The 15,310-nt window shown below is 38.5% G+C and overlaps 1 protein-coding gene across 1 annotated transcript in view; it reads right to left on the bottom strand.

Moving 5' to 3' along the window:
* FHOD3 (formin homology 2 domain containing 3) overlaps positions 1–15,310 on the bottom strand; it is a 371,022-nt gene that overhangs the window by 197,704 nt on the left and 158,008 nt on the right. The window contains exon 7 of the mRNA XM_014938430.1: positions 2,417–2,522. Coding sequence (XP_014793916.1) covers positions 2,417–2,522 — 106 coding nt within the window. The remainder of the gene's footprint in view (positions 1–2,416; positions 2,523–15,310) is intronic.

Here is a 15,310-nt window from a genome sequence, read left to right as displayed (position 1 = left end):
CTAGATAAAGATGACTTTTTAAAATTTATTTTTCATCTCCATAGTTTAACACTGATCTTAAAGCTTATGAGACCACCTCAGTGTTAACTGTGATCTATCTCCAGTGAAGTTTATTCACCTATTCACCAGTACTTTAGTAATATGCAGCACTGCAACAATATGCATGACTGTCACAAAAAAAAAAATCCAACCAATCACTGTGGTCTTCCAAAAATAACATACCAGAAAAACACACTTACATGACGTATTTAATGTTTCTTTTCAGCACCCTTCTCAATGTATTTGGATAAGATTGTCTGGCTACACTTTATTTCCAAGCCTATCTTTATCTCATTGCACACGCAGACCTATTTAGAAAGTACATGCTGGCTCCTGGAACTGCAAACCAGTTGACATAATCTCAGAGCTGTTACAAGCTTTGAACTTCCTGAAAGACAATCAAGACCAATTTAGTTTCTGAAATAAACCCCACATCACACAGACAAATCATATTGCTGTAAAAGATGTTAAGAAACACTACCCAAAGAGAAACTTCAGCTTCACGCACCAGCAAAGCAGGGGGAAAAAATTCCTAAAAGCATCTTCTTAAAATAAAGTTTTTGGCTGCATGACATACTTCTACATGATTAGGTTTTGTTGTTGTTTTGTTTGTTTGTTTTATATTTATTTTGAACAAGCTGTGCGCACTTGTTAACTTGATGTAACAAGATGAGTTTGCAGTTTCTTTTGTATGATGCCGTAGACATTGGCAATAAGGCTCTGTTTTATCATTCATTGAATTCAGTCGGAAAATCTGTAACTTCAGACCATGGACACCAAGCTCTCAGACACAGGAAAACTAGAGAAGCCACACCAAGAAAGAGACCACTGTGATCTCCCTGAATTGTGGACGCATTAGGGTATATCCTACTAAAACAGACAGATAACATTTCATTCCTGTTTAAAAAAACAAGAAGGGGAAAGAAAAGAAAAATAAAAAACAATCCAGTGCCCTGGACCTTATCAGACACTGGAGCAGCAGAGCTGCAGCGTTATCCAGTGTTTAGATTTTGAGGCCACTTGGATATTTAGGTAGTGTAAACACCTATCAGACTTCCTTGTTTTAAATTTTCAGTATTTGGCTGCAGAACTCAACTGAAGGGCAAAGATGTCATCCAGCCACACTAGGTCAATGCCGAGGTGATAGAGGAATAAGCCCCCAGGCTGACAGCCAGGCTGACAATGCAGCACCTTTATTTCCCTTCCAGTCTGAATTTTCTGAGAGCATCTATGGCCAGTTTTCCCCCAGAAACTTCTTCTTTCAGCTGTAAAGAAAGTCTTTTTTGTTCACATTTTTCTGTGTCCTTGTCTAGCTTCATTGTGGTTAACAGTCTTTTGAGTACATAAAAGCTACTATTCAAGTACATTTATATCACTGCACGACTACTGACATAGAACATAATTCTGTGGTACTGGTTTGGTTTCTTTTATACACCCAAAAGCTGGTATTTGTGCAGCCTAATCTTCAAGTTCTTTGCATGAATCCACACTTACTATTTGCATCCTTGCCTTCTATAACTTAGCATTTCTGGTTCTTACAAAAATCCTTCTCCTTATTTTGCATTTGTTTTACTACTCAATTTGCAGCTTGAGTTTTGGCAGCTAAATACATCAAAGTGACATTTTTAAAGACAGCTATATACGTCAGTCTAAGAAAATTCAAATGAGCGATCCACCACAACTATGCATTCATTAGCTCTCTCTATTTACTATGATATCATCCAGCAGCAAAGATCCCTTGGTGTGCCCGTTCTTCCCTCGCTCATAAATCCTCCAAATACTGAAGGAACTCTCCAAATTTGTAGCCTGAGTTTCCTGGTTAGATGAAAATCGCACACGTTCATTTGGGCCACAACACAGTAAATCAGCTTTCTAATCCAGTAACATACCTTTTCTGCATCAGTCTCCAAACCCTACCTTTGCCAGTTATCTTTTAAGTGCAAAGAACAGAATGTAAACTTCTGATTACCTGTTTAACTCCAGAATGTCAGATAGCTAAAAATTGCTACATGCCAACTGACCTTGAGATATGACCATCTCACTGTTTATTCCATAGCTACTCATCACACTCCAAAAGGTTATTTTGCTCTGTGCCCTTTGACATTTACAATTATCTGGTAAAAGCTTTAGCACACCATCTCTTTCTTAGAATTACAGATTTTTAGTATAATCTACAAGAAAAGCTGGACAATGGAGAGACTATCAATATCTGAAATTTCCAATTGATTCCGCTCAGTGGTGAATATTAATCCCCCCTTAATTTTCTTGCATAAGAAACTGAGAAATGTGTTCCAAGACACTTAACATGGCAAGTTGCAGCAGACCTGTGGGAGCTTCAGAGAAATAAAAACAACTTTTTTTGATTATTTTCCTTTACCTCTCAGGATGTAGTTCTGATAATTCTGGTCAGCCTCTGCTCCCACTTTGATTAAGCAAGTCAGACCTTCAGCGACAACAAACTCATGAACCAAGTCCTTGTCATCCTGCCACAAGAGAAAGTAAAAGCTGGGTTAGAATATTTTAAGACAAAGAAACAGGATATATCATAATGTAAAACTACATACGTGCCTGCAACATTGACTTTACGTTTCTGGTGATGTAAGCAAGTAGATATGAAAGGTGTTATACAGAAGACCAGATGCAGAATTCTGAATTTTAAAATCAGAATTAAATACATCAATGTAAAGCAAGAAAACCCAAGCTTTTATCCTTAACTCAACTATGGAAGATTAAAATCAGTAAAATATGACTTTTGATTTTTTTCATTAAAGGCTTGCAGACATTCTTCCCGATACTATAATCTCATTTTATCACATAAACAGACATCCTTAAAGTGTCAGGAGAAACAAGAGAAGGTCATCTCTATGCCTTAGCATAATTCCAGTATCAGTATTTTAAGTGCATGCAGCAAAATTTTAAAACTGGTGTTTATTGCAACACAATATTATATTCATTATTTTAAAACAATATTAATTCATTATATTTAGAATGGAAAAGTATAGTGTTGAAGATAAGAAAACTAGTAGATTATATTCCCACACTGTGATGGAAAACACAGCAAATATAAGAGAAAATACTCCTTGGTATTTTGTGGAGTTTATACTTGTTAAAGTGACTCATTTTTTTTCAGTCCTTTACTCAGTGCAGGAGAATGACCCCATATCACAGATGTATGTGATACCAGGGAGAGGAGGGCTCTGCTGGGCACTACATGCATAATACTATGACAAGGGATTAGAGAGCACCATATCCAAAGCTTGCCTTCTCCCCTTACAGAAGGTTCATGTAGACAAACAGGAGGCTACTAAAATATTGATCAAACAGCATTTAATAAATTAGCCACACCATTTAGACATAAAACCAATTTAAAATATTAATGGCAGATAGCTACTCTGTGGAAAATCATAGTTACTGAGCCCTTTCTTTGAGCATTTTTAATATGTTGCCATACACAACAGTATATTTTATAAAGAATTCAGCTTTAACAATGACAGCCCTGAGAAGCCAAGATCCAGACAATAGATAGTTTTGTTGAGAGTGATTTCTGAATTCACTGCAAACACTTAGAAAACTGCCAAGGGAAATAAAATAATCAAGCGCCTTTTAGTGTGACAATTCACTTACTGTAAATTTCTTTCAGTCTGACAGTTTATTTCTTACGCATTTCCTTCTTTTACCAGAGCTAAGTTATATAATTCTTAAAGGCTGACCAAATGGGAGATTTAAAATGGTACAGTGATCTAGCAATTCATGAGAAATTTAGAAATTATGAGAAAAAAAAATTTTTTTAATGTTTCAGGTCAAATTTGTTAAAAAAATTTATCTATGTATATTGTACAGTCATGTATAGATACAGAGATTTATCACATGATAAAGGTGATTTATCCTTTAAAAAGTATATAAAGAGGAAACATAAAATCATTCCCCACATCTTTGTAAAAGCATATAGTAAAAACCCCAAAATATGTAAGAAAAAATCCACTGCTGTGGCACATCTGAGCTCGAATATTTTTTTTTTATTTCTTAGTCCTAATGTTTTCCTTTTTGAGGGTGTTATTTTTTTCTGTATATCGATAAAAGCCTTGATAATGTTTTCTGAAGAGCTGGGAAGTTTACCAGCTCCTACATTGCACCCAGGCACTACCGATGCAAGCACATGATTTTTACAAAGACGACAAATTTCCTCTACCCATTTTCCATACTCAAAAAATGGTGGGATTACCAGTAGAGGAAGAGTACGCTGACGATATAGCTGTTAATACAAACAGCACTAATTACATCCTGATTTCCTCTGTTGTACGTATTGGTGCTTTAAAGGTGCACGCACAGATCCCCCTCCACTGCCGCCCCGCAGGGAATTCCCTTTGCCATTCCAGAGGAGAACTGACAAATTCAGACAGCTGTTTGCATCGAGCACCTAAAGACATCTTTACAGCAGGGGACCTTTGGCTGGCCCTGAGTTTGCTGTATGTTTGGCCAAGCTGCCAACCTGAAGAGCAAGGGATGGGGACCTAAGAAGGGCTCGTGGACCTCTGCCTGTCCCATGCCGAGCAGTGGCCTCTGGCAAAGCCCTTCCCAAATGCCACCAGTCAGAAGACTGATCTCTTAATTCTGAAGCAGTTTATCTCAAGTTAATACGTGTACCAAGTGATGCCAAAATTCACATGGTAACCTTCCAGAACAACAGTTTAAAACAACTGGATTCCTGGAAAAACATGAAAAGCACCTGAGATGAAACGCTTTCTGATGATCAAAGCCACAGGTCAAGTTCATTCCCCCAAACTTGGGGTTCTTGATTTAAAATCAAGCAACTACAAATAAATACATAAGTAAATATGCATGCATGCAATACACAGATCCAAATCACACTGGATAGCAAGCACCGTTCAAGCTCTCCTTGTAAGATGGAGGATGACCTCCAGAACCACACCCAGATACCCCAGAGGAGTCTCCTCCCTGACCACCTCTCTCAGAGCCAGGCAACTACTCCATCCCCTACATAGAACAGTTTGGGTTGGAAGGTACCTTTAAAGGTCACCTAGTCCAACCCCCCTGCAGTGAGCAGGGGCATATTCAACTAGATCAGGTTGATCAGAGCTCCACCCAACCTGACCTTGAATGTTTCAATACCCCTTTGTATATGGTGTTTTTAACTCAAAGAAACTTGAGTAATCTCTTGTTCTTCAATAATTTTGAATCTTGCTTCTCCTAAAACTCAAGAGAGAGGCACACATCCCTGGAATTCATCAGCTAAGTTTAAAGCAAAGTATATTCAGGGTTCAGGTAAAATAAGGCCACACACCATGGTAATTCACAAGGACTTTGCACACCTAGAAAGTTACTTACTCTCTATGCCAAGGTCAATGGTTGACAAGGTGCCAAGTTTCCCCTACCCAGAGTGGGCAGTGGTGGGAGCGAGGGCAAGGTACAGAAAGGACAAGAGTATGCAGAATCTAGACAAACTAACAGAAATCAGTAGCATAGTGCAGAACCAAGAAAGCTGTGAGCAAAACATCTGCAAGTCTGATAACAAACGGATGCATCTTTTATTGGACAACACCATTGTCTAATTTAAAAGAAACAAGGTATACAACAATCTAAACTATTGAATGAAATAGCCACAATTATTTTTTCAGATGGTAATAGTATCTTAGCTCACAGTACACCTCCTTGTTCTTCAAATACCTTTTGTTGATATTTGAGTAGACATTTTGATTTTGCATCAAATGCGTTTGCATCGCCCTTGAGTTGAGAAAAAAAATAATATCTGTCTGGATTGACTCACAGTCAAATAAGCAAGACTGAAAAAACAGGAAAAAGTAGTAAGTGGTCTGCAGATTCTGAAGTTTGTTAATAGACCTAACGTGCCTGTTCAGGAAAAATAAAGGACATACAGACGATACAAAAAAAATATTCCCTATGCTAGAGAAGTTAACAGTATTTCAACTTCAGGGACCTTCAGGTTGAACCCAAAAACTAAATAAAATTTTTAACAGCACATAGCCATTAAGGGCAGTTGATACTCAGTGAAGGATAAAAACTGAAATACCCATTATAACTTTAACATGCTCTCCATAATCTTAAACAGTGAATGCATATTAGAGTATCACCTGGGGAAAAATTAGCATTTAATTCTCAGAACACCTCATGCAAAAGATCTGTTTTATGTTGGTGACTTTTTATATTATTTAAAAACAAAACAAAACAATACAAGAGGAAAAAAAACAAACCTAGGACCTTCCAAAACAAAATGTGAGATCTGCCTTCTGCAGCTTTTTTCAAAGCAGCCAAATGAGTAAATCACTACAGCATAGTCTCATCCTTGACTGAGAAGAGATATATTGCAGGAGAACAGCAGAGGAAATGAAGGAGATGAGGGACTCTAACCAGACCGCTTTTGGAAAGCACTGGATAAACAAATCAAGCTTGAATTAAAAAAAAAAAGGCTTTTAAGGTACTGTTCCTTTCCCAAATAAAAGGGAAAAAGAAGGTGTAATGAAGCGGAGTACAAACACATCATGCTCTAGACATAAATCTGAACTCAGTACATTATCTATCCCATCATGTATATACGATGAGAGGAAAGAAGCAAACATCTGGAATGTGCAAAGAAAGATGAAAGGCATCCAAGCTTGTACATTCTACATTGAAAGGAGAATGTTTACATCAATTTTGGTCTAAGATAATCTTTTCAGACCCATTAACTCACTGACTTGCCAAGTTAGGTGACCTCAAGAGTAAAGGCTACTCTCCAGCAGTGGTAAGAGGTTCAGGTTTCCAGGAAGAGAGCATTCATTGTAGGGAATATATGGTGTGTGTGACAATGATACGTACAAGTAGCTGCCGCATGTGTGTGATAACAGCTAAAAGGAGGCAGGGAAAGGTTGTCATTTGCTATGGAAATGGACTCCTCCGCTAATATCGCAGAGATTTACGATCCCTTAATCAGCAGGCATTAAGGCACTGATGAGAAAAGCAGCAAAACACAGGCAAAGGTCTCTAAGCTTCCTGCTAAGCTCCTGCAACCATAAAGATTGTGCAGTGACATAAAGGCTGGCTACTTAAAGTCTTTATGAAAAGATACCATTGGCCTCGTCAGATAACTATATTTTACATGTTCATTCACAGACTTGGAATAGATCATGCCTCTTCCTCTCTTTAGGCATCTCAGAAGGAAGAAAAAGCAAGACAATGTAGGTCGCTTTGTAATAGAACTCTGGTTTTGTCCAATGTATAGTGAAAAAAAGACATTAAATATATTCAAAATGGTGAGATTAAAGTTTACACAGCTGACAAAATGTACAAATCATACTTTCACCTCCATAACTCAGCCTAACTATTAAAAATACCTCACAATCCCTGTGATCAAGCAGTCTATATATTACTCGTGTGCCACTAGCAAGATAAAAAGCGTAGGCAGGACTCCTGTCTTTCCTACCCGTTCTCTGTCTCTCTACCATTTGATATTTCTCTAATGCAGTCTTGCGGGGTCTTATCTGAAGGTGGAGACTGAAGACTTTTTTCAAGGAACAGCACTTTGGGAAAATGCATCTTATCTGATGTGCAGCTTCCGCATGCAAAGATAAATTGTTTACATACTGTTAAAAATAAATCTTTCTGAAGCCTGCTATTTCTACGGGCCATATGTTTGAAAACTTTTACCCAAAGCACAATTATTATTTTCATGCTGCAAGAAAGTTGTTTTGCTTCCTAATAAGAATCAAGGTTTTGGAACACAGTTTCTCAAGGGGAGTTTGTTTTTTTCTTTTAAGCTAACAAGTACTGCTGAAAGCTCGACTCCAAGTACTTGGGAAAACTGGATTAGTAACTGAATATTCACATTTGGATATGCACATACATATTTCTCTTTTACGTGGCTAACAGCTGTGCAGAGTACTGTCTTTCCAAGGAATTATAACAAGATGCTTGTCTATGAGATTTCCACCATTTTTATGTGTTTTATGTGGTTTTTTTCCTTTCCTCTCATAAGACATCCCATTGTTTCTGGTTGCTTGAGCATTCCATATTTAATCCTACGCTGTACAATTCTCTTCTGTTTCTGTTACAAAGTCAAACATCGCACATTTTACAAGGTTCATTTCTTTAAATAAGGAACCATGGGGTTCCCCAGCCTGTTCTCTCCACGAGTGAGCCAGCAATCACATTCTGTACTGACCAAACTTTCCAAAATGCAAAAGTTGCAATAATCCAGCCTAGAAGTCAGAGCAGCACAGGCAGATTGGGTACCAGCCACAGTCACGAGAATCTTCTTGCTGAACTGCCTACTGGTTTATAGGAGGGGATTGCACTCACACTGAGCTTCACCCTCTCTGCCTGTGAAGAGCTTCCCTCTCTGTTCTGTCACTCTACAACATCCCAATTAAGAGCGATTTAAACTCTAATGATTCTCGGGTCAGTTCTGATTTTGTCTGTTGATCAAAAACGGTAACTTCACAAAGATGTACTACATTCACATTTGAACGTTGTGATAACTCACCTAGGCAAAAGACAAGAAGAATATTGCCAACTGACAATGCAATGTAGCATAAGAGAAGAAATGTAAACCCTACTGCAGTCAAAGAGGAGGAGTATCCTCCTCTGCTGCCTGAAATCTTGTGGGACAAGACGCTGGCAGCATCCCAATACAGAGTCCTACAGACAGAAAGGGCACGGCTCATTCAGACACTGCCTGGCTCCTGAAGTAAAAATCACTACTTTTTAAGAGGGTGAGCTAGAGAAATTTTCACTCATTGCTATGTTCATTTGTGAAACAGTTTGCTGGGAAAGTGTGCTGTCCCCACTCCACATTAATACATCAGAGCAAGGTCTCCTTGGAAACCCCCTTTCCTCAGATTCCCCTGCCAGGAGTACAAGCTGCACAGCAAGGAGGCAGATCTGAAACAGAAACCCCAGATGATTATGCTCAACATGAAAAAAAATAAAACAAGGGAAAATACATGGATCACTAAAATGGTAGTGTGCTCGCAGAAAGTCCCCCCCAAAAAGATAAATGATGGCCACTCTCTTTAAAAGTGAAAAAACCCCACATGGGAAGGGTGGGGAGAAACTTGCATTAACGAAAGCCAGGTGGTGAAATAAGGAAATTACTTCTCTAGGGGGTTACCTGGCGATCGCTACTCGCATCCTTCCATTTTGCTTTATAGTGCAAATGTGAATAAGGAGCTGGTCACTTACTGCAGTGTCCATGAGGTTTGAGATACTTTTACTGATCGGTTCATTTAAAAATGTTTTTCATAGCTGTTTGCTTGTCTAATTGTAATTTAATCATTTGGAGACAGTATTTCACATGAGCTGTGTATTTTCTGTGCAAGTTAGCAAACAGTAAAATTGAATCAAAAGCGATATTATGTCTTCCTAAGTTGATAAATGTGGGTCTAAATGAATTCGGGTTTATTGAGATATATGTGACATTTTTAAACTTTTTTTTTTTTTTTTAAATCTCCTGCAAAGTCAAGACAGGATCACAAAGTTCAGCTGGTTTTAGGAGGATTAAGGTTTAGGGATTAAGTTTCATTCATTTGGGGATGTAAATTAGCAGCAGAGGGACAGCAGCTGACTGGTGAGGAAAGGGAGGAAGGAGGAGGCAGGTCAAAGAGCAAAGCATGCGCGACTGCAGGCTTTTGCTGGCATAAATCTCAAATGACAATACATCTGGCACTCCACCACAAGAAAGTAAAATGCAGGACTATTGCCCAATATACTTGAAAAGCCTCCTGTTACTAAGCGAATAAAAGGCAGAATGATGCAATCTGGGTTTCCGTTAGCATCAATGATGGGTAGGTCCTTATTCCATATTTCCTACTCCTTATAGTACAAGGAGAATAGACATTTACTATTTTTGTTTTTTTCCCTAAGCCTTCCTCTGGCTCTAGCAATCCTTATGTATACAAAAAAAACCCAAAACTAAACAACCCCATAGCTTGCTCCTAACCAGACTGCCCTGGGTAGCAGTAGCAATGTGGCAGCGCATAGCTATGACCAGAATGCACTTCCATTACCTGAAAACCTTCATGTCCACAGGTTCCCCACATAATTTCAAATGCTTATACAATGCTCTGCCCTAGTAGTAATGGAAAATTACCAGCTAATTCCTCTCGACTCTCCTTTCAGGTGCCTATCTCTGTGACCCCAGAGTCTACACTAGAAACATACCACAATAAAGTCTCCACAAGAATATTTTTAACTATTGCTACCTGGCTTCAGGATGCTTCACATCTGCTAAAGTTACCAGCAAAATAATTACTCCCATTGACAAGACTACAATGATGTAGTAACACAAGAGTGATGCTGTGCTCTATTAGAAACAGAAATCCCAGACCATTTCTGGAGTCCAGCTTTTTTACTGGCTAAGCAACAGGTTGCATTTTTATAGATCAAGATTGGCTTGCAATGTTTGCAATAAGAAATGCTCATTTTGGCTTGAAAACTGAGTAAACATAGTCAGGAAGTGATTGAAGGAGCATGGACAGCCAAGATATAATTTATAGTTACTTTCCCACACTTTAAACTATAGTTCTGTTCTTTGGACTCCAAAATTATTGATATAATTAAAATACTAGATTGCCAATCCAGAAGTGCCTGATACTATCTAATTCAATTGTCACTGTTTATTTCAGTCCATTTTAAGAGCCAAGTCATCTATTGCAAACAAATCTGTAAAGAAATCATCCCCAAAACATACACGCGCACATATATATGCACACATACATACATCAACTTAAGTCCTATGAGTCTCTCACGACTGTATTGCCATTTCAACCCAAATTACTTAAGCAGCTACAAAACAATTCTATGTATGGGCCAGATGAGCTGGTGGTTAAGCAGGCAAGTCTCATATTAAACCATGAAATCACTGCTGTACTTTGGATCAGGACACTACTTTTAGAAGATTAATCAAACACAGCTCTCACGGGTGGCAGAAGGAGAGTCTTCTGTCACAAAAAGTCCATCTATCCAAGACAAGTATTTTCACTCCCTGATACCTGGCGACTCAGAAACTACCTCAAGATAAGGATGCTAGGCAAGCTCAGTTGCTGCCTTCCTTCCCACACACAGGTAGAAGAACTCCTTGAGAACAAGGGTGCCGTCAACTGGGCTGTCCCGAAACTGCAGTCAGCTGCTAGAGGTAACTGAGGCAGTGGCAGAAGCATTTTAGCAGTGAAGGGTTTTTGGGGACTAGGAAGCCAGTTTGTCCCTCAATGGAAGCTCCTTCCCCTTGTTGGTTGCAAATGCACATCAGCTGCTTTACTGCCCTCCCCAGCTGTGCCACAGCTTCCACTCTGCTCTCCAAGCTTCTCCCTGCACTCTGTGCTGACTCCACGCTCATTTCCTTCTCCCCCAGCCTTTACACCTTCCTGACTCATTACATGCACATCCCTGTAGATGCATGACCATAGCATGATATAAAGACACCAGTATTTTCACACTGTTCCCATGTTTCCTATTCTCCCATCTATTTACATGGAGCAACATTTTACAACAGCATGCACGGAAATGACCATCCCCCTTGATTTTCAGTGGGGCAATATATTTATGTAACCTGCGATCCAAAGTTTGGCTTCTAGTGATGATTACAATGAGAATTTACACTCAAGCAACAATTCCATTGCATATCCTTGCCATGAGTCAGTTGCTTAAGTAGCAATCACCAAATGCCAGCAATTTTTTGCCAGCCTTTTAAACACATCTGTGCCAGCTAATGATAATACTATGCCAATAAAGTTTTAAAAATAAATTTTCTTTCTTTCCAAGACAAAAACATTTCAAATAAATACCACGCTATTGCTTATTATGGATTTCCACCTTGGCACCAATAAACAGATACAGGAATTCACCCAAAAGTAAAGTGTTTAATTCACAGCCATTAATCTTCCCAATGCGGAAAATAAATACTCTGTTGTTTCTCAAGGACATGTTTTGTATTGCACTAAAAACATCAGCAAAACAAATAGAGCATTTGCTGGTGTGTTCCATTAGCAAAACAGAGAAGCTGCAACACTTACTATTTCACACCTCTTTTACATAGGAACACATTTTAAATTGGATGCATTTCTGCAGTTTCTTTTGGATAGTTGAAAGAATACATGGAAGCAAAATAAATGTTTTAATAGTTAACAATACTTTACAAATCAAAACACATGAAAACCTATCCAATGTTTAATATCTTGAAACAAATATTTAACTCTTACAGACAGAATTTCTTCAAGCTTGAGGATATTAGGAAGTGATGTTTTTTCATCTGTCCAAATTTCTAAAAATATCTAAAATTTCAGACAAGACATTTATATGAATAACTTTTCACTAACGCAAAGACTTCTTAAAGTCTTTCTCAAATGCCTCAAATGACAGGTATACAGATATCCAAGATACCCTGCATTAGCCATGTAGCTATCCCAGTAGCTGTCCTGCTGCATATAAAAAAAAAAAAAAAATCATGAAGAAATAAGTAATAGATAAGAATCAAACCCTGCTTTATTAGATCAGTTACCAAGCTCAAATTATTGTGATCCTGCCTCACCTTCACCACCATCTTCTGCAAGAAAGTTCTGTTTCCCTTTTACTCTGAACATGGTGTTTTGCTTCATCAGTAACTTTGGTCATTAACTTCACTACTTGCACATAACCTGCCTGAGTCCTGTAGCAGATGAGGGAGCTGTGGGTAGAAAGCCATTTACTGTGACACTATACTGCTTGCTTCTAGTGCTCTCACCGCACTTAACCCTGTAGCTGCATGATGCCACGTTCGCCTGAGAAAGATCCCAGAGTTACCATCACCATTTCTACCACTGACAATGGTGGGGTGGGTACCTGCTTGGGTTGTGCAGAGCAATAAACTGACGCATTCCGTCTTTCAGGAGAAGGAAATGAACCGTACTACAATTCTTAAGACAGGTTGAAAGAAAAGAACATGGAAAAGAAATTCTACTACGATTTTCAGCAAGTTGAACCATTCGGAAGGAACTTTCTGCTTTCAATGTTTTATTGCTTCAGCTAATGAACGCTCAGATAATTACAGGATCTTTTTCCCTTCATAACTTTTTTTTCTCTGTGAGTGTAAGGAGCAAGAAATAAAAACTGTCACATTTCAGTATCAGATGAATCTATACAATTACTAGCCAGAAAAGCTTTGGTGGTTGCCTCCCCCTGTAAAGACGAAGCATTTAGGAGGAAGCGAACAAGAACAGTCCTGCTGTCGCTGCCTCTGCTTGTTTACAAGAGTCCATCTACCTGTATACACCCCACCACCAAGTAAAAATGACACTGAAACTGAAGACATTTTATGCTATTGATGTTCCAGGGACAAAATTTTGTCCTTTGCACCTTGAGTAAACAGCAGATACATCAATACACTGTAGCTCTTTCCTCCCATTTAATAGTGGAATTAAAAATTACTAGAAAAGTCACCTAGACCAGACCCTACCAGGGATATTCCTCACGGCAACTAAGCAACAGATCAAGCAATGTTCATGCATTGTATACCTGAGGAAGCTCAAGTAGACAGGCTCCAAACAAAACAAGATTTCCTGTTTCAATGCAAAGATCTGCACAAATTAGAGAATGAATAATCGTGGCTTCCCATGTTTTTAGGCTATCCTTGTGGCAGAAGTAGTTCACGAAATCACGGAATTGTCAGAGTTGGAACGGACCTCTAGAGATCATCTGGTCCAACTCCCCTGCTAAAGCAGGAATGCCTAGAGCACATCACTCAGGACTGCATCTAGGTGGGTCTTGAAGATCTCCAGAGAAGGGGACTCCATGACCTCTCTGGCAACCTGTTCCAGTGCTCTGTCCCCCTCACCGTAAAGAAGTTTTTTCTCATATTTGAATGGAACTTTCTATGTTCCTGCTTGAGCCCATTGCCCCTTGTCCTATCGCTGGAAACCACTGAAAAGAGTCCAGCTCCAACATCCTTCAACTCACATATTATAGTCTCATTAAGAACTGTTTAGATCTCAGCCCATAACATTGTCTAGACATGAAGAAGACACTCTATTTGCCAATGAAATTGAGAAACTGATTTTGACATTTAATGTGCCATATCTATTTTATTTATAATCTCTAAACAGTAATGAGACATATCATTTGCAAAATAGAATTAAAGAGGTATGTAAATTGCTATGCAGAACTACAGTGAATTCCATTTGGGAAGGAAATTAAGGTTTCTGTCTTTTTCGTGACTTAATCAAGAACCCTTCCAAGAGGGCTCTTAAAGGGGAGAGGTGGCAGCCTGCCTCACAAGTGATGACAGCAGCTCCTAAATCAAGTGTCACTCAGCTTCAAACCCTAAGGAGTCATCATTCATGCTCGCAAGAGGGGAAGGAGCAGCCTCCTTCCTTGAGATCAATGAGGCAAACACAGAATACTCCTTCAGCTCTCCTAAGGATGATTGATGACTCCTTAGCAGCTGAAGTGTGTGACACTTGATTTCACTCACTGATAAGATTGTGTCTATCCAAACACCTTCTAGTTAATGTTTCCAGGGCCCCTACATAGCTGTTCTTTGTGATGTTTTACACAAAGCTCAATTGTTCAATGATTAATGAATTTCTCAACAATAGAAGAAAATTCTGTAAAAGAATTTTTGTGACTGTGTTGCCTGATATTCTGATCACAACACAAAATGGGAATCTAGGCTCCTCAAGAAAAACAGAGGGAGATCTCCTGCATTGCTCAAATGACACTTAGTGTGGAACGCAGTCCAAAAATAAAATTGGCCTTTTTCCTCAACAAAAAAAACCCTTCAGGTTTGCTTTCCAGAAAACCTAATACATTGATTGATTAAAATTATTTTCCAACTTTAAGAAGTAGATTTACACATGATTATAGTTTTTGACAGACTTTAAACATGCTTTAGAGCTTTCTTATTTTTCTTACAACACCATATTCATATCCAGTTATTTCATATTTTGAAATGATGCAATCAGCATGATTTAAAATGATGCAATCAGCATGATTTGAAACTATGCTTTGTAACTACAAGGCCACCTTTTATTTATAGGTCCTAAAACATGCCTGTTTTTTATTACATCTAGTCAGATCAGAATTCTTGTTAAATAAACTTTTTTAATATCACATAAATTGCTCAGCACTATTTACGTATATTATAGTGCTCATACCCAATTTTTCTGCTTTTAAGATTGATATTGAATTAAATGTTTTAAGCAGCTGTATTTTTATCTCTTTTACGATATCACAACTAGGAAACGCAAGAATGTTTTTCGACCCTGACTTTTTAAGTGCAATGTTCAGC

The sequence above is a fragment of the Calidris pugnax genome, unplaced genomic scaffold (genome assembly GCF_001431845.1).
Source record: "Calidris pugnax isolate Ruff unplaced genomic scaffold, ASM143184v1 scaffold13, whole genome shotgun sequence".
Lineage (NCBI taxonomy): Eukaryota > Metazoa > Chordata > Aves > Charadriiformes > Scolopacidae > Calidris > Calidris pugnax.
Note: the sequence above shows the minus strand (reverse complement) of the source record. Positions and strands in the feature narration are given on the sequence as shown.